Source organism: Chanodichthys erythropterus, chromosome 2 (genome assembly GCF_024489055.1).
Source record: "Chanodichthys erythropterus isolate Z2021 chromosome 2, ASM2448905v1, whole genome shotgun sequence".
Lineage (NCBI taxonomy): Eukaryota > Metazoa > Chordata > Actinopteri > Cypriniformes > Xenocyprididae > Chanodichthys > Chanodichthys erythropterus.
In genome coordinates, this window is record NC_090222.1 from 28,999,355 (window position 1) to 29,026,492 (window position 27,138).

Sequence of the window (27,138 nt, forward strand, 5' to 3'; positions counted from 1 at the left end):
AGCTCCCAACCCTCCCAAACCATCATCATGAATAAGAGAAGAGGCACAACGTGATAAGAATTACACATTTTATTTATTTATTAACAGAGGTGAATTTAATTATTCTAGTAGTGGATTCGTTGATGCACTTAGTAGATCTCACAAAGTAGTGTCCAGGTCAAATTTTACCACCAAAATCAAAAGGAAAACAGGAATGATATTTTGCATAAAGACAATAGTTTACATTTTTTATAAGTATTATTATTTTTGTATTGTGGCATTACTTTTAGGACACTTAAAGGGTTAGTTCACCCAAAAATGAAAATTATGTCATTAATTACTCACCCTCATGTCATTCCACACCTGTAAGACCTTCGTTCATCTTCGGAACACAAATTATTTTTTTTGTTGATAAAATCAGATGGCATTGCCAGCAATAACACTCCTCTTTTCAATGTCCAGAAAGCTAATAAAACATATTTAAAACCATTCATGTGACTAAAGTGGTTCAACTTTAATATTATAAAGTGACAAGAATAATTTTTGTGCACCAGAAATAACAAAATAGCTACTTTATTCCATAATATCTTGTGATAGGCGATTTCAAAACACTACTTCATGAAGCTTACGAATCATTTGTTTCGAATTCAGTGGCTCAGAGGGCCAAAAACCATGTGATTTCAGTAAACGAGGCTTCGTTACGTCTTAACTGTTTTTAAAATTCAATAGTTCATAGTTTTGAAAATCACCCATCACTAGATATTGTGGAATAAAGTAGCTATTTTGTTATTTTTGGTGCACAAAAAGTATTTTCGTAGCTTTATAATATTTAAGTTGAACCACTGTAGTCACATGAACTGTTTTAAATATGTTCTTAGTAGCTTTCTGGGCATTGAAAAAGGGACTGTTATTGCTGGCGATGCAGGCCTTACTGAGCCATTGGTTATTATCAAAAAATATCTTAATTTGTGTTCCAAAGATGAACGAAGGTCTTACAGGTGTGGATCAACATGAGGGTGAGTAATAAATGACAATTTTTTATTTTTGGGTGAACTAACCCTTTAAGTGCCCCCATTTTTCGTTACAAAATACAAATACATCATTTGTTGTACAGCCTTTAATTGGGGGTATAAATAAGGTACTGCAAATAAAGAGAGAAAACAGTTTTGGTGTCAAATGTGACCTGAACATTTCTTGCCATATTTTGTGAGATTCACCCAAATATAGCACTTGGTGTATATGTGGGAGAGAGAAAGAGAGAGTATGTGTGCTGTAGGGACCTATAGGCTTATACGTCAAAGTGCATTATGTTCTTCCTTGATCCGCACAGCTGTCAGGAGAGCCACAGCAAGAGAAGAGATTGTCCATCCATCTTTATCCAGACACGCCCTCTACTCCCTGCCCCTTTTTCATCCATCTTTATTGACAGTTGGATCACAGCAGCGGAGCTTCTTCCTTCACTTCTGTGTTTTAAAAAACTCCTCTCCTGTCCCTCTCTTCTCATCAACTATTAGGTGTTGGGCTCTGTTTGAATCTCTCTCTGTACACCCTCAGAATGGCCTCACACACAAAGGTGAACTGGCACTGGAAAACAAACATGCATACAGCATGAGTAATGACGGCACATCCAATAAAATCAGCTTAAGATATTTAACCTTCTGATCCAATGGGCAGATCATTAAAAGTCATTTTAGCCGTTCAGGGTATGATGTTACATCTAAACCACAATGAGTGATCACCTTTGACCCTTTCCCATAGATCTAAATGACCGTTCTCTTTTTATGTCATTGGCTGGATCCAAAAATCATATATTCTCTGAGTAGGCACTTCGCAACTGTTAAAAGTATGTTCAATATAGTATGAATGTATGTTGTGTGAAAGTAATCCGAACGTGCTAAATCTGTCGTGTTATCATTGTCATGTGACCTAGAGCATCAATTGTGTCGCTTCCCTGGCATTCACAACTCATCTGCCCTCATGGGATAGTAAAGTGACCATTTAATGTGAAAGTAGTAGGTTGTCCAGGTACTTTTTGCCTACCGTTTTATAAATACGATGAATTTGGACACACTTTATTACTTTTTTTTTTTTTTTGCCAACAATATAGTAGGGAAGTATGCGTATTTAGATACAGCCATTGCATTTCTTATTTAATGACAATATAAATTCATTCATAATATATAATTCTTTGGGATTTAACAATTCATGCATTACATGGCATCAAAAGGAACTGTGACCTGCTTGTTTGAACTGACCAACTGGACAGAATGACATTGGCTTAACCAATTGTATGAGTTTGAGGCGAAACTATCAGTTTGATAACAGAGAGAACATCTGAAACTCTTGGTTGGTGCCAAATTACACATTTCAACTTTAACTTGTGCGTATGTCTGTGTGTGTGTGTTTGTACCGATGTCTGAACCAGCATGGCCCTCTGCTCTCTCATCAAAGTAATGATCTCTAGGGGATACACTGGCTTTTCCTTCTCCATCAGTGTCATGGCGGTCTCCATGGTGATCAACACACCCGTCCGCCCGATTCCAGCACTGGAGAAAAACATTCTCTCTGTAAGATGAGCACCTGATAACATCTATGTGTCTGTGTGCTGGAAGTCCCCTCACCTGCAGTGGACCATAAGAGGCACAGACTCCCCTCTCATAATTCTCATTGACTGGACAAAATCCAGGAAGTCTGAGGAATCTTCTGGTACCCCATGATCCGGCCAGGCAACATACTGCAAATGAGTGATTGAGCGCTTCTGTCCCGACTGTTAAAAAACAGAGAGAGAGAAAGAGGGCGAGGCTGAGTGCAAGAGAATGCTTGAACGAGTTTCCATGAAAGCAGACAAGTCTAAACACGCCTGTGTTTTGCCTTATGCAGAAGGATATTTATATGAAATATTCCTAGAATGAGAGCATTAGGGATTTTGCATTTATATATATATATATATATATATATATATATATATATATATATATATATATATATATATATATATATATATATATATATATATATATATATATATATATATATATATATATATATAAATATAAATCAATCTAATTAATGAATTTCAATGACGTAATTATAAAATAATATGAATGTATATTGTGTTTGCCTATTTATATTTCAGTTAATGGATTAAATACTGTTAGGATGAAATCATTTAAATTTAGGGGTAAATCAGATTGTACATGCATTTTAAAAATGATTCCCCAGGTTTAAAACAAAATTTCAAATCAGAAATTACCAAATACACTGACATTTTAATTTTCCCTTCAGCTCCATCATGATCTTACAAGTAGGTGAAAGAGGAAGAAGTGATCTTTAAGTTCTTGAATATATGAGTCACAGTCTGAAGGCCAAAGTGGAAAAAATAATTCAGTTATTGTGACAAATCGGGCAGAAAGGAATAATTGGTTCGCAAGCTGTGTGTTACGAACACTCACACACTGGCATTTTTCCTCTACCCCCCAATCATCCTTTTCCTCTCTCCTTTTCTTTATTTTTTTCATCTCAGACACACACATACCCTATATGGACGACAAATGTGTGATGTAACCTCCGTCTGCTGTCCGTGCTGAGATTAACTCCCACCAACAGAGACAACAGATGGGTCTCCGTTCTCCAGCAATGATAGATTGTTTGTGAGAGTGAGAGCATGTATATGAATGTACATGTACGCACACAGTCCTATGCTTTTGACCAGAGCGGTATATGACCTGCTTCCCATGTTTACCGTCGCAAACAAATGCTCACACACGTCGACTCTCTTTCACACACATCAAGCTTTCACATAAAGATGCTTAAAGCCAAAATTCTGTTTTAAATGAAACATTATACTTCAGCATAATTACAAATTACAGAGTAATTACAAATATTTACATAAACACAGAATTTTGCCAAAAATAAGACTAGAATTAAAAACAGAGCCAAAATGGCTTTTATACATCCTGAGATACAGATACAGCTGTGAATAATTTAATAAAACTTTGTTTGATTGTTTAAAACCCCCATGAAATTGCTTGACAAGTGATGTTCTCTCTCTTGTGATGTATTTCCTGTTGAAACAGGAAGTTTTGGAGAGACATACCAGTTTTTTGAACTGTTACTGAATTTGGAATTTCATACTACTTTTTTTTTCTATAAAGATAAAGATATGGCATAAATAGTAAGAATAGTAGGTTAGTATAACTATTCCATATTCAAACATCCCAACATTCTAGCCTTACCATTTCTGACATATACAGGATAGAATGGTATATATATATAAAACATGTATGAATTCAGAATAACATATTAGCCTACCAATACTATTCTTCTACTATATATAGCAGAAATAGTCTTTATTATACCAAGCAGTGATAATGGCGAGAGCGAAACCTCAGCGCTAAACACTGCTGAGCGGGGTGGGATATATTTTCCGTTCATATTTTCGGCTATTCTTCTCTTTCGGCCAAAAACTGAAAATACCATTTTCAGCAGCCGAAATTTCAGTGCCTCCCTAATAAAAATAGGTAGTGTAGGATGATGTTTCCCGGAGACTAAAGATTGTAAAGTTTAAAAGTGTACATATGCTAAAAGTGCTCAACTTTTAAAAGTACACCAGCATATGGATGACCTAAAATAACTCATTTTGAATGCAAGTATAAGTCTTTAACAGTGTATATTCAGTGAGAGTTGCATGTGTTGCAGGTGTCCGTTTAAAAGTATGTCCACTGTATTTGTTACCTGAGTATTTGTGACTGTTAGTTCTCGGGTAACATATGCCAGATTGCACTCCTCTGAGTGACAGCACACCTGAAGATACCCATAATCCCTCACTTCAGGGGGATGCGGCCAGTATTGGTGGCACTTGGTCTGTGGAAATGGAAAAGAGATTATTGAGCACAGCATAAAAAAAACCACACACACACTATTGTGCTCCCTCTCTCCATCCCTCACACACAGTTTATTAAATCATCCCTTTGGAAAAGAATGCAGAGCGCTTGGTTACCAAGCAACAGTCAAGCTGAGCCGAAGAATACGGGACTCACAATAAGCTGTCCTTGGGGGACTGGAGGTGTGTGATGGGTATCGTCTGATTAGGTGTCATGTGTGTGTGTCTGTTTGTAAGAGTTTATCTGTCATAAAAGTGAGTTCAGAACTTGAGCATATGCATGTGTGAAATGTTCATGTTTATTAACATTGTGACTCACATTGCGTGTAGTATTTAACCATTTTCATTTCATGTGTGTGGAGAACACGTGTGTGCAAATGCATTGATGTACCCGTCCTCGCTCAGTCAGTGTGGTTAGCATGATGATGACACTGACGTCCTGCTCCCACACACTCATCCAGAAGTGTGTACAGGTGTTCGGCAGTGGACCCTGAGCTGCTATGTACCGCAAAACACAACCCGCTGGCTCAGTCTGACACACAAACACACACAACCGAGTCTTCAATATGTCATCCAGAGCCATAACTTTTTTATTCACAGCTAAAATGAAACAATGAAAAATTAAATATTAAATAGAAATAAAATGAGACAGACAGATAGTGATCCATACCTTCACATGACTGGCATTGATATAATCATCCCCCTCCTCCTGCAGCACCACCCTAGTGATGTCATCTGAAAGAAAAGAATGAACGAGCAGAGAATGAGGAAGAGGGATTTGCGGATTATGTGAACACACTTCCTCAGACTAGCTTTAAAGAGCATTACGCCTCATTCCCGAACCGAAAGCTTATACGCAAATGAATAAAATGATATGTTTGACCTTAGCCCTAATCTACTCCAGTGTGGTAGCTTTGTTCAATCTCATCATGGTCATCCAGTAGCCATTCTCTTGCTGTAAAATACAACCTTCCTGAAAATTCTTGAATTTTTCAAAACTTCTTTTGGGCTTTTGAATGCTCTTTCAACTTTCAAATGTTTTTTTTTTTAACTTCATATTGTTCTTTTGAACTTTCAAAGCCCCCCAAAAACATGCAAATTATGAATTATACACCGCGTTCCAAATTATTATGCAAGTGACATATCAGTAAAATTTCAGTAGAATAAACATTCAGATTTTAGTTTTTCTAAGAAAATGTATGTTTGTTTATTTATCCATGTCTTTTTAGATAACTGGTATCAATCTCAGACAAAATAATTTGCCAGGTCTATGGAAACCCTACTTAGAGGTTGTTCCACATTATTAAGCAAGTCACAGTTCTCATGCAATATGAGGAGGAAGAAAGATCTTTCTGAAGATGAAAAGCATGAAATGGTCCAATGTTGTGCAAAAGGCATGAAAACAACTAATACTGTGTGAAACTGAATGGAAATTATCAAATTATCATAAGATTTGTGAGTGATTTAGAGCACAGCAGAACTCGGTCAGATAAAGACTTATTAATGAAAGTTCCTGTCAAAAAAAATTATTGTATTAAAAGGGCAGCTATAAAAAAGCCTGTGTTGAGCATCAAACAGGTATTTGAAGCTGCTGGTGTCTCTGGAGTCTCAAGAAGCTCTCCATGCAGGCTGGCAGTTGTGCGTAAAGATGCATTTTAGACACCACTAACCAAACTTCACAAAGAGAAACATTTACAGTGGGTGTAGAAATACATTTTCAAACAGTTTTATTGCTGTGGGTTTTTTTTGCATGGGATAGTGCATAGTGCATTGTATTTCAGAAGGCACTACCCTCCTTTTAATACCATAGCTGAAAATGGCCAGTTATGAACTTCACATATCTTGCAAAAGTCATTTTAATACTCTCAGAGACCCTAAAGGGACCTTCCATCTCACTTCCCAATATTCCAGCCCAAATCATCACCCGCCAGCTCCTTGCTGACATTGCAGTCTTGTAGGAACATGGTGGCCATTTACCAACCATCCAGAAATCCATCCGTTTAGACCATCTATTTTAGTACAGCATTAGTCAGTGAATAAAACTATTTAAAAATGAGTCTTCATGTATTTCTAATCCCACTGTAAATGTTTCTCTTTGTGAGGTTTGGTTAGTGGTGTCTAAAATGCATCTTTACGCACAACTGCCAGCCTGCATGGAGAGCTTCTTGAGACTCCAGAGACACCAGCAGCTTCAAATACCTGTTTGCTGCTCAACACTGGCTTTTTTATAGCTGCCCTTTTAATACAATAATTTTTTTTGACAGGAACTTTCATTAATAAGCGTTTATCTGACCGAGTTCTGCTGTGCTCTAAATCACTCACAAATCTTATGATAATTTGATAATCTCCATTCAGTTTAACAAAATATTAATTGTGTTCATGCCTTTTGCACAACATTGCACCATTTCATGCTTTTCATCTTCAGAAAGATCTTTCTTTCTCCCCATATTGCATGAGAACTGTGATTTGCTTAATAATGTGGAACAACCTCTAAGTAGGGTTTCCATAGATCTGTCAAATTATTTTGTCTGAGATTGAGTTATCTAAAAAGACATGGATAAATAAACAAACATTTTCCTAGAAAAACTAAAATCTAAATGTTTATTCTACTGAAATTTTACTGATATGTCACTTGCATAATAATTTGGAACGCGGTGTAAATGGAAAGTTACAGTTCTGACCTGGATGCTGTTCAATACAGTGTTCAAGCCATGCTAAAATACAAGATAGTCTAACGGCTGTGGCGCAAAGCATATGTTCACTTAGTTTACATTTATATTTAGGCACTTGCTTTTATCTAAAGTGACTTAAATTGCATTTACCCTTTATCAATTCATGCATTTCCTGGGAATCGAACCCATGATCTTGCAGTTTCTAGTGCATACTAACCTCAGTGTACAAGTCAGGTACTATATTTTCAGTGGGATCCCACTTAATGGAATAGCTTGAAGTTTTAATGCATTAAAATAACTAAAATAATGTGTACAGTTGTGGCCTAATGGTTAAAGAGTTGGACTTGTAACCCAAAGGTTGTTGGTTCGAGTCTCAGTACCAGCAGACAATATAGGTGAGGGGAGTGAATGAACAGCACTCTTTTTCACTCTCATTACCCACAACTGCGGTGCTCTTGAGCAAGGCACCTAAACCCCAATCACTCCCCAGGCACCGCAGCACAAAAAATGTCTGCCCACTGCTCCGGGTGTGTGTTCATGGTGTGTATGTGTTCAATACTCACTGCTGTGTGTGTGTGCACTTGGATGGGTGAAATGCAGAGCACAAATTCCAAGTATGAGACACCATACTTGGCTACACGCCAAGTAACTTTCACTTTAAACATTTAAATTGCACATAAAGCTGTTTTTATTTCAAAATTTTAATTATATAATTATGTTTGTACTCAAATTTGTGTTGAAATATAAACATTGGCTAAAATGATGGCTGTCGTAAAATCTAATGTGGCGATCTGCCATGCCACATTAAAGAGCGTCAAAATGACATTTGTCATTTGTGATAAAATTGACCGATCATCATGTGGTTTAAGAATAAATATTGGTTCATCCAAATGAAGATTGATTACGATTTTTAATTTTTAAGTCATAATAGTACTCATTTTGTAGAAGCAATAACACATGTGACTTTGCTATATTGTTAACATAAAAGTTACAGGCCACAATTATTCAGTTAAGCATGTGGTAAATGTTCTTGTTTGGCAGAAAAAGCAATACAACTTACATGGTAATACATCTTTGTACCGATTCTTGTCCATATTCTCGGACTGCTTTGCGCAAGACATTAACATTCCCTCTTTCTTCCTGTGCAACTTCTGAGAGTAGCAAAACACACATACACATGCAAGGATGACAATTATCAGCAAAGCACACAAATGCCAACTGAGACATGCTGTAAAATGTTTCCATTCCCCAACCTCAAATTGCAGAAGCAGCGTGCCGGTGACCAACCCCCTCTCCAGACGGGTCATGGACTCCTCTAGTGTCTCTCCAGACGGCTGGGTGGACAGTGGGGATATTTCACCCGGAAGAGCGAGACCCTCACCTAACTGTAGGGTGGGTTCGGCTCTCAAAGAGACACCTGTAAACAAACACTGTTTGCAGTTTCTGATTGGATGTACAATCTAAATGCACAAGGCACATCAAAGATAAAGTTAAAACAATTAATCCCCCCCGAAACACATTTGTTTTTCCTAGACATAAAGACACACGTTCATACCTTTGCGGCGCACAAGCAACGCAAGTTCCTTGCTGTGTAACTCTCGGCTCGCTTTGATGAACATGACCACTTGCTGATGCGTGTGTTCTGAAATGTCCCGCCCATTTATCAACAACACCTGATCTCCCTCCATCAGTGGAGGCACACAGCGACCAGCCTACAACACAGCCGATATTTGTACAAATGTAAAAGCCAAGAACCCATTCATATTCACAAGCAGCCAGGATTATTATGGCTTACCGGAGATGCAGGGTTAACATGAGAGATGGCCAGTGGCATCTTCTGATCCACACCTCCCTAAATATTAGCCAACAATGTCCTGATAAATGATCTCCCACATAAAACTCTGAAATCAATTTGAACAATGATGATAAATATGCAAACTATATCATGTACCAACTCACTTTAACATTGAATCCAAACTTCCCATCTTGGTCCGGGCTGATCCTCACAAGTAGCAGATCTCCATCAGCTGTCACACTCTGTACACATATAACCACAAAAATAGGGCCTTTTAGGAGAGTAGGACAGAAAAAGGTAGCTAGCTACAAAATAAATATTAGCATATATTTAGACATCTTTCACAACATTCTAACAGCAAATAATACAAACAATGGTCACACTTTAGATTAGGGTCCAATTCTCACTATTAACTATCAACTATGACTTTTGTCTCAATAAACTCCTAATTACTGCTTATTAACACTTAGTAAGGTAGTTGTTAAGTTTAGGTATTAGGTAGGATTAAGGGAAGTAGAATATGGTCATGCATTAATATGTGCTTTATAAGTACTAATAAACCATCAATATCTTAGTAACATGCATGCTAATAAGTAACTAGTTAATAGTGAGAATTGGACCCTAAACTAAAGTGTTACCCTAGCAACAAATGAGGGCTTCAAACGTGAGCTCAGAATATTATTCTTCTTTTGTTAGTAGACCGCCTCAATCTAAGCTGTTTTGCATCCACACTGATAGCCTGACAAAGTTTGGTCCTAAAGTCTGAGACCACTAGTGAAACTGCTTCTATTTAATTCAAAATTATACTATCATTTTATCACTATGACATTTTGGGTGAAAGGAAAAATTAACAGAATTGAATGTCCTAGTTTTTCTTTAATGACAGCAGCAGTTGAGCGACATGTTCTCCAGCATGATTTGAAAATGATCCAAAAAGCATCTTGCGCATCAATAGAAGAACATACAGTATGACATAGAAATAGCACAGAATTGTAAAGAAAAAAAAATCATTTGAAGTCATAACTGATCTTTTGAGTTTCAACTTGTTTCTAGTTGTAAAAAATCCCAGATTTTCATTGCGGTGTCAGACTTTTGGGCCTCATTGTGGTTTTAAAATATTTTCATGTCCTCCTAGTCTTGTAAATTGCGAGCAAGATTTTCAGTGACTCATCAGCATGACTGTAGTATCAGTGTACTGTTTTGATTTGTGAGAATGACAAAACACAAGATATTAGTTATGACAGCAGGCTGTCTTGGTGCTGTGGTACAGGTCCTGTGCCTTTTGTTGCATTCAGCATGACTGTTCAGCAACATTTTGATTGCTTATCTGAAATCCAATCAAGTGGTGCTCCTGACCACATCACAGATTATTATAGATTTAAATCTGTTCCACAATGAATCTCATAATGCCATGTCAAGAACTATTATTCAGTTTGCATATAAAAAATGAAGCCAATTTTTAGGAACAAAAATTCTCTCTCAAAATTACAACCATACAGGTGCTGGTCATATAATTACAATATCATCAAAAAGTTGATTTATTTCACTAATTCCATTCAAAAAGTGAAACTTGTATATCATATTCTTTCATTACACACAGACTGATATATTTCAAATGTTTATTTCTTTTAATTTTGATGATTATAATTGACAACTAAGGAAAATCCCAAATTCAGTATCCCAGAAAATTAGAATATTACTTAAGACCAATACAAAGAAAGGAGTTTTAGAAATCTTGGCCAACTGAAAAGTATGAACATGAAAAGTATGAGCATGTACAGCACTCAATACTTAGTTGGGGCTCCTGTTGCCTGATTTAGTGCAGCAATGGGGCATGGAGTCGATCAGTCTGTGGCACTGCTCAGATGTTATGAGAGCCCAGGTTGCTCTGATAGTGGCCTTCAGCTCTTCTGCATTGTTGGGTCTGGCATATCGCATCTTCCTCTTCACAATACCCCATAGATTTTCTATGGGGTTAAGGTCAGGCGAGTTTGCTGGCCAATTAAGAACAGGGATACCATGGTCCTTAAACCAGGTACTGGTAGCTTTGGCACTGTGTGCAGGTGCCAAGTCCTGTTGGAAAATGAAATCTGCATCTCCATAAAGTTGGTCAGCAGCAGGAACCATGAAGTGCTCTAAAACTTCCTGGTATACAGCTGCGTTGATTTCCAAAGGAAATGCAAAATTTACTTTCATCAGAGAACATAACTTTGGACCACTCAGCAGCAGTCAAGTCCTTTTTGTCTTAGGCCAGACGAGACGCTTCTGTCTGTTGTTCAAGAGTGGCTTGACACAAGGAATGCGACAGCTGAAACCCATGTCTTGCATACGTCTGTGCGTAGTGGTTCTTGAAGCACTGACTCCAGCTGCAGTCCACTCTTTGTGAATCTCCCCCACATTTTTGAATGGGTTTTGTTTCACAATCCTCTCCAGGATGCGGTTATCCCTATTGCTTGTACACTTTTTTCTACCACATCTTTTCCTTCCCTTCGCCTCTCTATTAATGTGCTCGCACACAGAGCTCTGTGAACAGCCAGCCTCTTTTGCAATGACCTTTTGTGTCTTGCCCTCCTTGTGCAAGGTGTCAATGGTCGTCTTTTGGACACCTGTCAAGTCAGCAGTCTTCCCCATGATTGTGTAGCCTACAAAACTAGACAGAGAGGCCATATAAAGGCCTTTGCAGGTGTTTTGAGTTAATTAGCTAATTAGAGTGTGGCACCAGGTGTCTTCAATATTGAACCTTTTCACAATATTCAAATTTTCTGAGATACTGAATTTGGGATTTTCCTTAGTTGTCAGTAGGGTTGGGAACTGAGAACCGGTTCTCATCCGGAACCTGTTTTTTGAAAAGAACCGGAACCGTGTAAGATTTCTAAGTTTCGGTTCTGAAAACGGTCCTGGTGTGATGGGTTAGCGAAGTGCGGGAAGCGTATCCTTTAATAGAGACACCCCACCTGATGAATATAATAGCAATGAATGCACTGAAAAGCCCTCGTGCTCATATATACGTCAGATATCAATGAGAGAGAGCGAGAGATAGATGCACAACGCTGCACGATTAATCTTTAAAAGATCGCGTTCTCGATTTCATCACCCACATGATCTAATACCTAAATGACAACGATTCGCCCGTGTATATTAAACCTTTGACAAAAATAAAATCACTACATTAAAATCTGCGTTCGCGCTGCCATTGATCTGAAGAGAGTTGTCATGTGTAACATTAGATATAAGTAGCTTCACAATCTTTTCAAACACACAGTATCATTATTTCTGTGTGACAAATATTCCAATTATCACAGAAGTATACAAAAGTTTATTATTCAGATAGAAATGCCGATGTTACCGATCAAAATATAATAAATCACCTTTTGAAAGTAACTGGACTTCAAATGACGACTGTATTGATTGCATTGTTACGCCACTAGGTAGCAACAAAAATCACTGAATCATTCTTTCAGAAACAAGTCTTTCTGAATCCAACTTACAAAAATATTGTTTCACCTGTCTGGATCTTACATGTGTAAAACTTTAATGTTCATTTATGAACTAACCATGAGCAATTCATTTGTTAATGTATTTGTTAATCTTTGTTAATGTTAGTTAATGAAAATACAGCCATTCATAGTTTGTTCATGTTACTTTCACAGTACCTTAACTAATGCTAACTAACTAATTCAACTCTTGATTTTAATAATGTATTAGTAAAAGTTGAAATTAGCATTAATAAAAATAAATGCTGTATAAATGCAGTTCATTATTAGTTCATGTTAATGTAGTTAACTTATGTTATCTAATGAACCTTATTGTAAAGTGTTAGCGAATAGGAGATTAGCAGTCTGTTCAATTCATTTTAAAAGAATAATAAACACAAAAAGGACTGTTTGAGTCGAGTATTGTGCATTTTTCCCTTGCTACCATTTGTAGAGAGGGTATAGAGCAGGGGGCTCAACACACAGCCCTGAGGGGAGCCAGTGCTGAGACTAAGAGCTGTAGAGATGTGGGGGCCTGCTCTGACCCTCTGTGTGCGTCCTGTCAGGAAGTCCTTAATCCAAAGACATATGGAGTTAGGCAGACCCAGGTCCAACAGTTTACCCACTAATCTGTGAGGGAGGATGGTGTTAAACGCAGAGCTGTAGTCCACAAAGAGGAGCCGAGCGTAGTTCCCCCGCTGCTCCAGATGTGTCAACACAGTGTGAAGAGCTACAGCTACTGCATCCTCTGTGCACCTATTTGCCCTATAGGCATACTGATGTGGATCAAAGTTGGGGGGCAAAAATGATAAAATGTGTCTCCTCACCAACTTTTCGAAGCACTTCATTACCACAGGGGTAAGTGCTACTGGCCGGTAATCATTGAAGCTGGTAATGGATGATCTTTTGGGCAGAGGGACTATAATGGAGGATTTCAAGCAGGGTGGTACAACAGCCAGGGATAAAGATTTGTTAAAAATTGTAGTGAAGATCCCAGCCAACTGGTCTGCACAATCCTTCAGAACACGTCCGGGGATACCGTCAGGGGTTGATGGCTCTCAACGTGCGCTTCACCTCATACTCCTCCACAGAGAGGGTGGATGAATATAATATACAAGTTTCACTTTTTGAATGGAATTAGTGAAATAAATCATCTTTTTGATGATATTCTAATTATATGACCAGCACCTGTATTCATTTTTGCAAAATAAACATGCACAATCATTTATTTTTATGGCCATTTTCCACCCTCTCTGTGACTATTAAAATTGTCAAATTTTGCTGCCATGTGCTAAAGAAATGTCTACTAAAATAATAACAGCACTTTTCTGCATTTCCGTATAATCTGCAGATCTAATATATTTTTTAACTTCCCCATCCATCAATCACAACAATCCACACTCCACATTGAAATGTGCCACAGGGACCTTCTTCATTTCAGCCACTCAATTTAATGCACTGATCCTTAGGAAAGATATGTGGAGAAGCTTTGAAGGTAGAGCCTGTTGTGAACCACATTTCCCTTGATCTTGCATCATCGGTTATCAAATACAATAACACTCACCTTATCCCAGGCGTGAAAATCATCTTCTTCTAGGGTGACGTCATCACTGTGAGACCAACTACCACTCGCCCTCCCCTCCTCCTGAGTTTTCCTTCAGTGTAATCGGATTTTAATAATTTACTATGAGCATAAATACAATTGAATGCATATATATAGTTGCAAGGCTGTGTGCATTTGCATATGTAGAGTAAATTTGCCTGTAAGTATAGAACACATCTTCACTCTCAGTCATGTAGCTCATTTCATTGGTCAGGTTGTCCACAGATGATGGGCGTGGCTTACGGGCATCATGACGTAAACGAGGACTCCTCCTAAAATGAAAGATACATTCAACAAAGACACTAAACCGTTTATTTAACTTATGAAATCTAGACCTTTGTGGTTGGTAAGATTTTTTAAAAAATTTTTTAATGTTTTTTTTAATGTTTAAGTATGGAAGAGGATTAGGGCCAAGCAATAATAAAAAAATAAAACCATCTTAAGATTAAAGTTGTTAAATTTCGAGAAAAAAAGTTGAAATAAAAGGTTTAGAATAAACTCGTTAAATTACGAGAAAAAACTTGTTAAATTTCGAGAAAAAAGTCGAGATAAAATGTTGATAATAAAGTCGTTAAATTATGAGAACAAATTCGTAAAATTGACAAAAATGTCATTAAATTGAGAAAAAAGTCGAGATAAAATGTTTAAACATTTAACGACATTTTTCTCATAATTTAACGAATTTGTTCTCGAAATTTAACAACTTTAATCTAGAGATGGTTTTATTTTTTTATTATTGCTTGGCCCTAATCCTCTTCCGTACTTAAGGATCAAAAATGCAGTTAAAAAAAATAAGTAAAAAAATCTGTTTTCTATTTTAATATATTTTAAAATGTATTTATTTATTCCAGTGATTCCTGAGTTCTCAGTGTCACATGAACCCTCAGAAATCATTCTAATATCCTGATTTGGTGCTAAAGATAATACATATCAATGGTGGAAACAGTTGTGATACTTTGATGAATAGAAAGTTCAAAAGCACAGTATTTTTTGATTATAAAAGTCTTTACTGTCACTTTTGTTTATGAATCTTGCTTAATAAAAGTGTTTATTGTAATTTTAAAAAAGGTATTAATTAAATAAAAATTCTTACGGACCTCAGAAACTCTATAAAAAAAATAACATTTCATCGTTTGTAAAAAAAAAAAATCAAAAATCAAAATACATTAAATAACTCTCATTCACTGCCATAAAGTTGAAATACACTCGAGTGTATCTGAGCATTGTTACCAGTTGGGCGTGTTGGGGGGTGACCGTGAGGGTAGACTCTTGGTCTCTAGGTGTTCCATTGAGTTGGATCTCACCGCAGGGTTCAACATTTTTTCACCAATCAGTTTTCGGTACAGTGGGATAGAGCTTGAACAAAAATATATGCAATTAAACTCACACACTCATTTGGGAGGCAGCAATGAACTCTAATTAACTCCAGTGATAATGAACACTGTAATTTCTTAGAATGGTTCTGTCGTGACTCTGCCCATGTACCTAAGTTTTGAAGCCGAGTGAGAGGGTTTCCTATTGTAGAACGTATGGTGGTCCACACAGGATTTCCACACGTTCTTACAGGCACGTGAACTTGGCATTGAGAGAGAGACCACATGGTGGCCGAGTTCACCCTTTACCACACGTATAGATAGGGAAAAACACAACAAAGATGATGCTTTTACAGTATTGAGGCATTAAGTATCTGGCTTTAATATGGTAATTCCTGTATTTTGCTTTTGTTTCAAAGAATGAGCATGATTAAGCATGCATATCTTACATGTTTCCGGCGTAGGTGGACAAAGAACCTTTTTCTTTTGAATGCAATTTTGATGATGTTAATCCTGAAAAAAGGCAGCCATTCAAAAAGCATGCTCTTCATCAAAAAAGTATACCAGAATCAAAATACAGGTTACTGTTTCCAAGGCTCTTAATTACGCTAATAACAGTAATTATACTTTTTCTGCAGCATTTGTATCCCATCCATTGTAATGGTAATCAAAGTACAGATCCAAACAGAGCTGTAGCTCTGTCAAACATCATTTATAATAGCTATAAACATCCATGTAAGATGCTTAAAAAGTGCATTTCATAAAGAACATAATCAAGCATATAATTAATTGAAGAAAGGATATGATTGGTCAAAACTCACCAGGGGAAAAAACTGGAGCAAATTAAATGACAAAACAAGGCCACGCCCCCTGATGTAATCCCCACCCAGAGGGCAGGGTTGCTAACATCCTACAGACAGAGATTTAGGAAATTTAATTCAATAGCTTAATAACATAACCAACTTTAAAACAACGTTATCTTTTATTTCTTGACATTTTGGAAGTATGAAAAACGTAGGATTTTTAACCCAAATGGTACCTGAGCATGATGTAGCTCCACTCCATACAGGTCTAATGTTCTCGCCGTATTCAAATAGCACAGCTCTGCTTCACTCTGAGACAGACCTCTGAAACACATTCAGACACATTTAATAACTGTGTGTGTGTGTTTAAGTGATAGTATGCTGACATACTTGTGCTGTGGATGCAGCGACTCCACTTTCAGAAGGAACTCCTGGTCTTGGTCAGGGAGAAAATGGGTCTGACTGAGGTATCCAGCAGGAGTTTCAGGAACATAGTCTCCAAGCTCAGCTGTCAATCAGACAAGAGTATTAAAATGCTATGTTTGAGAAAAAGTAATTGTATGTGCTTTGCTCAGTAATCTTTTTGACAGTGCCATTAAACCCAGCTTTTTTTGAAGACACGCCTCTTCCAAACACCGACACATTCTCTGCAATATCAATGATGTTTCTATGGCAGAGCTGTCAATCAAAGTGAAAATGTGTAATTTCCTCAACTTACACTGAACAGAGTAAGAAGCCAGTACCACAGCTGAGCTTAAAGGACACTTTAATCTGCAATACAAAACACACCATTACATTTTGGGATACAAAATATATTGTTGTGACATCAGTGATTTTTTATTAGTATTTGTCAACATGATATATTTAGTCAGTCAATATTTGTTATTTAAATGTCCATAGCTGTGTATTATAATTCTTATTTATACACAATACTATTTGTTTATCAGACCACACACACAGCCTCCCTGAGCTTTACTCTGTAACCAGAAGCACCTGTTTTTCGAGGATGATGTAACCAGCATGCCGCATCCATTATAATGATGTGGGTTGCTGGTATTTTTGCTCAATTCATAAAAAAATAAATAAATCAATACTAGATATATTATTCCCCCAAAAAATATTTGGTATTTTTATAATTTAAACAATATACTTTTGCTAAAACAGATTTCCAAATAAATGGATAGTTATCCATCTTTTATACTGTAAATTATAATGTTATGATACCTAAATTCAGTTGTAGCATATTAAACTACTAATTACACATATAAATAGTATACATTTATAACACCTGCCATTTATCGGTTATCAGCCATAACAGAAAACATTCATCAACTCAGCTGCATTTAGAATTTGACATTACCTTCTCTTTTCAATCACTCATTCAGTAACTCAAAAAATAATAATAATGAAAAACATAAATTGCATTTTAAAATATACTAAAATAGAAAGCAGTTATTTGAAGTTGTAATAATATTTCACAATATTAATGTTTTTGCTGTATTTGTTACATGTGCCCTGGGTCTGTGTTCATCTACTTGGTTATATGGACTCCATTTCCCACAATTCCCCATCTAGGAACTAATCACACACTCCCACCTGTTTCCCATCAGTGACACTTTATAAGCTGCACTCTAACACACACACACACACACACACACACACACACACACTGCTGAGTATTGTTTAGCCTTATGGTATCCTGTTATCCGTGTTTTCCTGGTTTCCTTGTTCTGCTTTGCCTTGCCTGTGTTTTTGACCCTGGACTGATTTCTTGTTTTTGATCGTTTGCTGCCTGCCTTGACCATTGCCTGTGTATTGGATTACTCTTTTTCCTTGCCTTCCTGTTAGCTGGTGTTTGACGCACTGCCTGTACGACTACGCTCTTATGAATAAAGCCTGCATGTGAATCTCCAACTCCGTTGACCCGCTCCCTACATTACAGTATTATCTTTATTGATCAAATAAATGAAGCTTTGGTAATCATTAGAGACTTTAACTTTTAAAATGGTACTGTAGTATAGATAGTATAGAATTTACCTCCCCTCACAAATGTCCTTCTTAATTTGCAAGAAATAAAAATGCCTGCAAAACAAAATAAGGGTCAGAAAACTTCTCAAAGTATACACATAAATTATATATATACATTTCTGTCTCATTTACACATAAGCAGGGAGATGTACCTGGTCTGCTCATGCTGGAGGGAGTTTGGATCAGAGATGAAAAACCTCACTCTAAATATTAAAAAGAATGGAGCAGAACCTGAGGGAATAACAGTGGGAAAAAGAGCAGAGGATATAGTCAGAGGAAAAGGACCTAAAACATAAATAGTGCAGACAACAGATATTCACCGATTAAAGTTAAATGTAAGCTCAGTGTCATACTATTTATAAAATAAGGAAGGAAATTGTGGTTTTGGCAACCCCCTGAAATCTAAGCAAATCCATTAAACCATATTTTGGAGTTTAAAAAGCAGGTGGGCACTGAAGCATGAGCTGTAATCACAGTCTCTGCCTTACTGCATGCACGTCACGTCTGATGACTCAAGCAAGTTGATTAATTAAATCAGCCACCTCCGATTCTTATGAGGAAAACAAACATGTGTCTCCCGATGCTCTTTTAAGGGAAACAAAATTCTTTGTGCTCCTATGACATAACTCCTATTACACACTCATCAAACATGTGCACTCTTTTTATGGTTATGTCTGTGGATGACGTCTAGGCTCACAAGAGATCTGCTTCCACAGAACTCAATCAAGCCCTGCCGATTTCCAGAGAATTAAAACCACATTCTGTATTTCCACCAACCTCTGACTGCATTTCTTTGAAAGAGTTTTAAATAATGTGGTTTAAATAAATAGTAAAATAAGTCTGGTCGATACTGATAAGCTGATAATAAATTTCATATTATGGCTGATGTCTTACCAATATTACATTCTATATTATTTTGCTAAATTATCTTAAATGGTACAAGAAGGCATCCCAGCATTATAATGTACAGTATGAAAATGCATAGGTCTAGTCATTTTAAGAATGGCTAAATATTACATTTAACAGTGTTATTAAAGTATTGTTTTTAATCAGCATTAAATGATGGCAAAGAGAAATGTAAATGTAAAAATAGGGGAAATGTGCACGCAAAATTAGGCCAATATTCGTATTTTCCGACATAAATGTCACTTAAATGCATTGACTGCGGGTTGCCTATATGTCTAGTTTCTCTCTCACCTTTCAGCTGTTTCTTAAAGGGTTTGCTGGGGTCCAGCCACCTCTGAAATGACAGATATAATTAGTTATCACTGAAATCATCATGTTTCTTAAGACAGGGCATTATATTTCTCTATTTCTGGGTCGCCTCTTGAACTCTTGCAAACAATCACACATTCAATTACCGGAGAGCTGGAGGTGTCCTCACTGATCTGCAGGCTGAAGTACTGTTTCTCTACTATGTTTAGGTGTTCACAAGCCAAGTCGAAGAGCAGATGACCAGCATTGTGTTTCTGCGAAGCAATAACACATTCTGTCCCATTAGGATTAGTACCAGTTTACCAAATCTATATTTATAAAGTGATCATATTCTACATGGTTTAACATAGGCTACAATGACATATCAAATTACTGTATGTGTGTAGTGGTAAACCAATATAGGTTTTTCAATACCTAATGGGGATATTAATATCTAGAAAGCAGGGTGGCCCATATAATTCTGATATATACAAAAACACGACAGCAAAAGTTTGGGCCCAGACTTTTTAATGTCCCTTTTAAAGTCTTTTAAATCCAAGGCTGCATTTATTTGATAAAAAAATAAAGCAAAACAGTAATGTTGTGAAATATTACATATGATATACATCTGTTTTACATTTTAAAATGTTATTCCTGTGATGGCAAAGCTGATTTTTCAGCAGCTATTACTCTAGTCTTCAATGTCACATGATCCTTCAGAAATATGCTGATTTGCTGCTCAAGATTTATTATTATCATCAATATTGAAAACAGTTTTGTGGAAATATATTATTAGGATTATTTGATGAATAGAAAGTTAAAAGAAAGAATTTATAAAAAAGAATTTATTTTAAATAGAAATGTTTTGTGATATCACTTTTGATTAATTTAATGCATCCATGCTTAATAAGTGTTAATGTCTTTAAAAAAAAGTTAGTGTAATATAATTCAATAATGCAAACGAGAGGTGTAAAAACTTGCCGAAATGACAAGAAAATATAGTTTAATTAATAATTAAATGTAATTAAATTAAACATTTTAAAATAATACCATAATAAATTAAATTAATTTAAATTAAAAAAAGCAGTGAGATAAACTCTTCTATTAACTGGTCAATGTTATCAGCCAATATAAAATAAAAATCACAAAATGGCAAAATATCATACAAATATAACTGCTCTAATCATAAGCCAATTAACATGAATCAACATTTTAATGAGAATTTTTCTCCTTCTTAATTTTAACTCATGAGTTAAAATTTCCACTTCCCTCATTTCTATCATCTAGTCTAGGGGGTTTCAAAGTGTGGGGCACGTCTCCCCAGGGGGGCACCAGAGCATGTCAGGGGAGGTGTGCAGAATGGTAAAAAAATAAAAATGATAATAATTAATTAATTAATGATTGATAATTGTTGTTTCCGCTCCTGTTTTTGTAAGTGCTTTAAAGTTTTCCATCCAAGGATCCAGTAAGCAAATACATTCAAACAATCAGTCCAAAACAGCCCCAATGCAGAGAAAACCCAGATGATTTCCTCAGAGATGATAAAAAATAGTGTATTTGGCTTCCAAGGCAACCTAAGCTGTTTCTCATCGTGCTGTCAAAAAGACTGGCAGCTCAAAACACCCAACCGCTGCATGAGCATACGATATACAAACTACATTTCACGGTTGGATAAAGCAAACCAGTGTCGTGCTAGTAAAGTTTTGATGGATGATGTAGTCGAGGTAAAGATGATTACAGTGACATAACTGTAGTGTGTGTGTGCGGCGAGTAAAAAAGAGGGTTGGGGAGGTACCTTTGTGCACGTTTTGTCAAAAGGGAGGCCCACTGACTTTGACTTTGAAAACCCCAGATCTAGTCTAAGACCTTGTTTTCTGTTGACTCCTACATGTATATGACTGTTTCTGCCTGACAAAACATGCCTTTGTGCACGTAAGGGTGGGTGGATGTCCTTCAGAATGTGAAGCCAAGGTTGCACCAGTGCAATATGGAACATGAGAAGAGAAGCACCAGTGTAATATCCATCTCCACCCTCTAACTGCCAATAAAGCCAAGCTCATACACACACGCATATTACCCCTCTCTCTAGGGCTTTAAAAGCCATATTCGCTCATCCTACGAACACATCTGCATACACTCTTATACTCACATTGACAGTAAAATGTTGGGATGTGCCATCAGGGAAGAGCACTACACACAGTAGCCCGGAGCGTGGCATGTGTGTATGTTTGGACAGGTCGGCACGTCCAAGAGCAGTGATCTTGTTTCCAAGCATGCACCATGGGGATGTCATCTCCTAACACTGTCACATATGCACACCTGCCAAAACAAGGAGTCATACAGGTTAAACGCAAGAACTTATTCCAAATGTGAAGGTGACGATGACGAAGATGATGACTCCCTGTAATAAAATAATGTGACACATGTACAGAACTTCTGTACATACCGTTCCAAAGTTATGAAACAAATGTATACAGCACACATTACCATGTGCAACAGACATTTTAAAAACATGTTGTGAATTGCATTCGATGACAAGACCTCAGCAAATCTCTCATAACTGTAATTATACATCCTGTGCAGGTAGAACGTTCCACCCCGAATTATTGATGGACAGGTCAGCACACATACTGTGCCTATGACACACATGGAAAAATAAGATGAACAAAATTATATCTTAGGGGGGAAAAAAAACAAAAATCACAGATTTAATGATTTTAGAAACAGTAGGCCTGTCATGAGTGTGAGAGGCACCTTAGTTTTTGATAACGTCAGAATAGAGCTGCACGCTATGATATCATCAACGTGACAATTTAGAAGCATTTGGGTTTCATTAACTCTCACTTACTCATCCTTTTCTCTTACTCACACACACAAGTACACACTCAGTCACACTCTCTAGGTCTAAACATGTTCTTGCATTGTTTTTCACACTCTTCTTTTCTACCAGCACTGTCCAGGAATGTAGACTATTTTATAACCCGAAGAGGCAAGGAAGATGAAGAAAGAGTTTCACTGCTGAGGTTGAGACAGAGAAATAATTTCTCTGCCCATAAATACAATAGTAAAAGAGTGAAATACATTGAAAATATCATTCCTTATTGTCCTACACTGTAAGAAAGTGATCAAACGTAGACATTACGGGGAGGAAAGTCATGCATCTGTCAAAGCCAAATTTATATTGAAAGCAGAAAGCAACTTTTATCTTCAAACACAGCAGTTTATTCATTGTTGGTACAACTGTGACTTAACATTCATTAAACCCAAAAATTAAATTTCTGTCATTAAAGGCACAATATTTAAGATTTTTGGATTAAAATATATTCAAAAACCACTAGAACAGTGTTACATATTTTGCTGACTGTGTACGTACCCGATCCCAGATATTCCAAGAATGTATAAATTCAGAGAAATAAGCAATTTTACACAGGACACGGACTGTTTCAGTGCGTCATCTATTAATGATGTCATACCTGCCTTACCCTCGATTTCCGGTTTTATTTTGTAAAAACCATGGAAACACCAAAGACACTTTAATACATTATTCCCCGGGTTCACAGACAAGGCTTAAGCTTAGTCCTAGACTAAAAAGCAAATTTGAGCTGTTTTAACTGAAAGCAATTTGTACTGACATATCTTAAAATATGTCAGTGCCACTGTTTTTCTCAAGACGCACATCAGTAATGTTTTTTTTTTCAAGGGTACATTTAAAAAAGCTTAAAGGTGCCCTAGAAATAAATATTGAATTTATATTGGCATAGTTGAACAACAAGAGTTCAGTACATGGAAAAGACATACACTGAGTTTCAAACTCCATTGCTTCCTCCTTCTTATATAAATCTCATTTGTTTAAAAGACCTCCGAAGAACAGGCGAATCTCAACATAACACCGACTGTTACGTAACGGTCGGGATCATTAATATGTACGTCCCCAATATTTGCATATGCCAGCCCATGATCGAGGCATTAGACAAGGGCAGAACGTCTGGATGTGCACAGCTGAATCAACAGACTAGGTAGGCAAGCAAGGACAACAGCGAAAAATGGCAGATGGAGCGATAATAACTGACATGATCCATGATAACATGATATTTTTAGTGATATTTGTAAATTGTCTTCCTAAATGTTTAATAATGTTAAATGTGGTTAAAGTTACCAGCGTTTATTACTGTATCATAGTTAATGATGCCCCAAAATAGGCAGTTAAAAAAATGAATTAAAAAAAATCTATGGGGTATTTTGAGCTGAAACTTCACAGACACATTCAGGGGACAACTTAGACTTATATTACATCTTTTAAAAAGAAGTTCTAGGGCACCTTTAAATACCCTAATTTAACTAAGGCTAACCTAATTAATTTAAGGATACATTTATAGACAAAACTAATCATTGTTATATAGCTCAACACGTTTAGTCTTATTGTTTGAATCTCGTTTTCTTGTTTATGTTAATATGATATTCTAATATCAATCTAGCTTACTGCACAGCAGCCGCCGAGCGAATGCACAGATTAATGTTATAACATCATTTTCAACACATGTATCAAATATGATAAACAGCACTGCGTTACACCACATAAGCTTGAGTAGAAGAATCGGAAGCGGGCAAATGTGGCATAATAAAAGTTCAGCTGCTCCGTCTCGCTCGTCTCATCGATACAGCAGCCTCGTTCAGCTCCAACAGCACTCGGTCCTGCTCTGCTAATAACATTCATTAATAATCTCATCCATGAACATGATTTCATCCCATCAGATTCCTGTCCTCCAGCTGTGAGGTGAAGACAACATCTCCCATAATTCCACGCTCAATCTCGGCGTCATAAAGCTACGCCTTTGTTTTGAATAGGCGACCTCTAGCGGCGAAAAACTCACCCTCATGTCATTCGAAACCTGTAAGACCTTTGTTCATCTTCATCATCATCTGCTGCAAAAACAAAACAAAAATAACAACTTTATTTAACAATTTCTTCACTTTCCTGTCAGTCTCCTATGCTGTTGACATAGTAAACACAGTGCAGTACTCCCATCAACTGCATAAGAGACTGACAGGGAAGAGAAGAAATTGTTGAATAAAGTTGTTATTTTTGTTTTGTTTTTGCACACAAAAAGTATTCTCGTCGCTTCATAACATTAAGGTTGAACCACTGTAATCACATTGACTATGTTACCGATGTCTTTACTACCTTTCTGGGCCTTGAAATTTGGAATGACATTGCTGTGTATAGGGAGATCAGAAACCTCTCAGATTTCATCAAAAAGGTCTTCATTTGTGCTCCGAAGATGAATAAAGGTCTTACGGGTTTGAAACAAGATGAGGGTGAGTAATTAATGACAGAAATTTCATTTTTGGGTGAATTAACCCTTTAATGTCTTTTCTGAATGTGTATTTTATTGGATATTGGTTATTCCTTCCTCACATTGTTTTGTATGCGTGTAAACATACTTCACTATGGTGATAAATCAGTGCCCTCATTTGTAAAAACAATACAGAAAGTAAAAATAAAGTTAGCGCACACACATTAGGAGCAGTGAATAGTGAACACACAAACACACACAATACAAAGTGTGGACACACACCCAGAGCAGTGGGCAGCCATTCACTGCATCGCCAGGGGAGCGATTGGGGGTTAGTTGCCTTGCTCAAGGGCACCTCAGTCGTTTCCTGCTGGTATTGAGACCTGAAGTCTGACTCTCTAACCATTAGGCTCCCCAGAAGCACTTCTGTGCCACCTTTAAAGTGTAAATTTGGCATTAGACAAGTAAACATGAGTGTGTGTTGATGCTTTGACATTACTGTATGCAAAACATTCACATCAATGAAGTACTTTGTAATTTGAGAGAGAGAAAAGGTGGAGGAGAAGCTAGTGAATTTGATACAGATAAAAATATGTTGTCCTACGGAAATACTATGTTGTTATTTGATACTAACATTATGACAATTCATGTTAACAGCCTGCAGTTCATTCAAATTAAGGAACATAAAATCACTTTTATTTTCAAACCTTACAGACCCTGATCGCTCTATGGGTCTCTTCTGCAACTGCAGAAGTTATATCTCTGAGACTAGGGAAAATACACACTGCAATAAACAGGCTTTGAGAGAGATTCACCTAGTTTTGCAACCCTTTCTAACATTATCAAACACACTTCAGAGAGCTAAAAGATATGTTTTACTTTCACCCACACGTTTGGAAACGGTCTGGGCTTGCGATCATTAAAGGTTAATGTTTACCAGAAGCTCAGTTGAAAAGCGCTACACGCTCGAGCTCACTTTTGAGAGAAGAGATATTTACGAGAAACGAAGTGTAGTTACTTAATACAATACTTCATAAAACAAAGGCCCGGCCGACCCTAGATACCGTTATGCAATGTGTTTGAAACATGAAAGCAAGACTGGACATTTCAACACGAGAAAACAACTCAAAGTTTCTGTATGAGACACGGACTTTCTGGGTGTGACGTCTCACATTTCTCACTCAAGTTCACGCTGATCTGCTGGGGCTCGGGCTCGGGCACATATCTGAACCGAACTGTCACGAAACCGAACGAGCGAACAGACAGTTCTGCACCAACATTTTGGCTCGAATAAATATCTCACATTAAACGAAACAACAATTATGGTGGCTTTCTCGCGATATTTTAAAGAGCCATCCAAAAGTGAACAGATTTGTTGTTTTTAAAGCCAAATGAACGTCATTTGGCATTTTCTTTCTTCAGCCCACAAATCTGGCAGTCCAAACGGGATATTGCTATAGCACAGAAAAGCGTCACAAAGTTACCTGTTTGATGTGTTCCCAATGTCTCTGCGATGCTAGAGGTGCTTAGTCCCCGTGATGAGAGAAAAGTTTCCATTTTAAGGCGATCATAGTCGCAGGTGTCGGTAAACTTCCGGAATATGTTATTTTTCTCCGGGTTCCTTCGGGAGGGCAATCACGGCGTCACTGCGCTGACCACGAGCCCAAGATCTATCTTGAACATGTAGCAAGTGTATTGTTATTATGTTTCCCTTCTCACTGATAGTGTGATTACAACACACCTTTCACAAATTTCCCAATGTGCATGTGATTGTCAACCCACACATAGAGACTTCCGAGTTTACACGAGCCTTGATTTCTAGGCGTGAATCGTGTTGTGCGTGAACTCTCAGGAATTTCACGGGTGCGCGCAATCTCAGGTGCGTGTGCACGCCGGGTTAGGGCGCTGCCTCCCCCTGAGTCAAAGCACACCTGAGCCCAGAAAAAAATATTCATGCGTTCTGATTGAAAAAAAAAAAACGAAAAAATAAAATAAAAACGTTGCTGCTGGTCTTAACTGGTCTGGTTTTAAATGTTTTTTGGGTGCTTTACAGGGTCAGGGTGGGAGACAAGTTAACCGCCCAGCTAAACTTTCGCGAAAAA

At 37.1% G+C, this 27,138-nt stretch overlaps 1 protein-coding gene across 1 annotated transcript; it reads right to left on the bottom strand.

The window, feature by feature from the left end:
- Positions 1-51: 51 nt before the first annotated feature.
- Positions 52-26,819, bottom strand: ptpn3 (protein tyrosine phosphatase non-receptor type 3). Its single transcript, XM_067408371.1, has 26 exons — positions 26,521-26,819; positions 21,892-22,061; positions 19,910-20,017; positions 19,746-19,788; positions 18,701-18,779; positions 18,558-18,602; positions 17,239-17,291; positions 16,911-17,028; positions 16,757-16,844; positions 16,539-16,627; positions 16,167-16,230; positions 15,890-16,020; positions 15,635-15,760; positions 14,563-14,676; positions 14,366-14,456; positions 9,493-9,570; positions 9,329-9,385; positions 9,089-9,245; positions 8,787-8,950; positions 8,594-8,684; positions 5,532-5,596; positions 5,253-5,393; positions 4,714-4,842; positions 2,601-2,746; positions 2,390-2,525; positions 52-1,563 (listed from the first exon to the last, which is right to left on the bottom strand). Exons 2-26 carry the CDS (start codon positions 22,033-22,035, stop codon positions 1,483-1,485), a joined length of 2,538 nt encoding a protein of 845 aa, XP_067264472.1. The 5' UTR covers positions 22,036-22,061; positions 26,521-26,819; the 3' UTR covers positions 52-1,482.
- Positions 26,820-27,138: the final 319 nt, after the last annotated feature.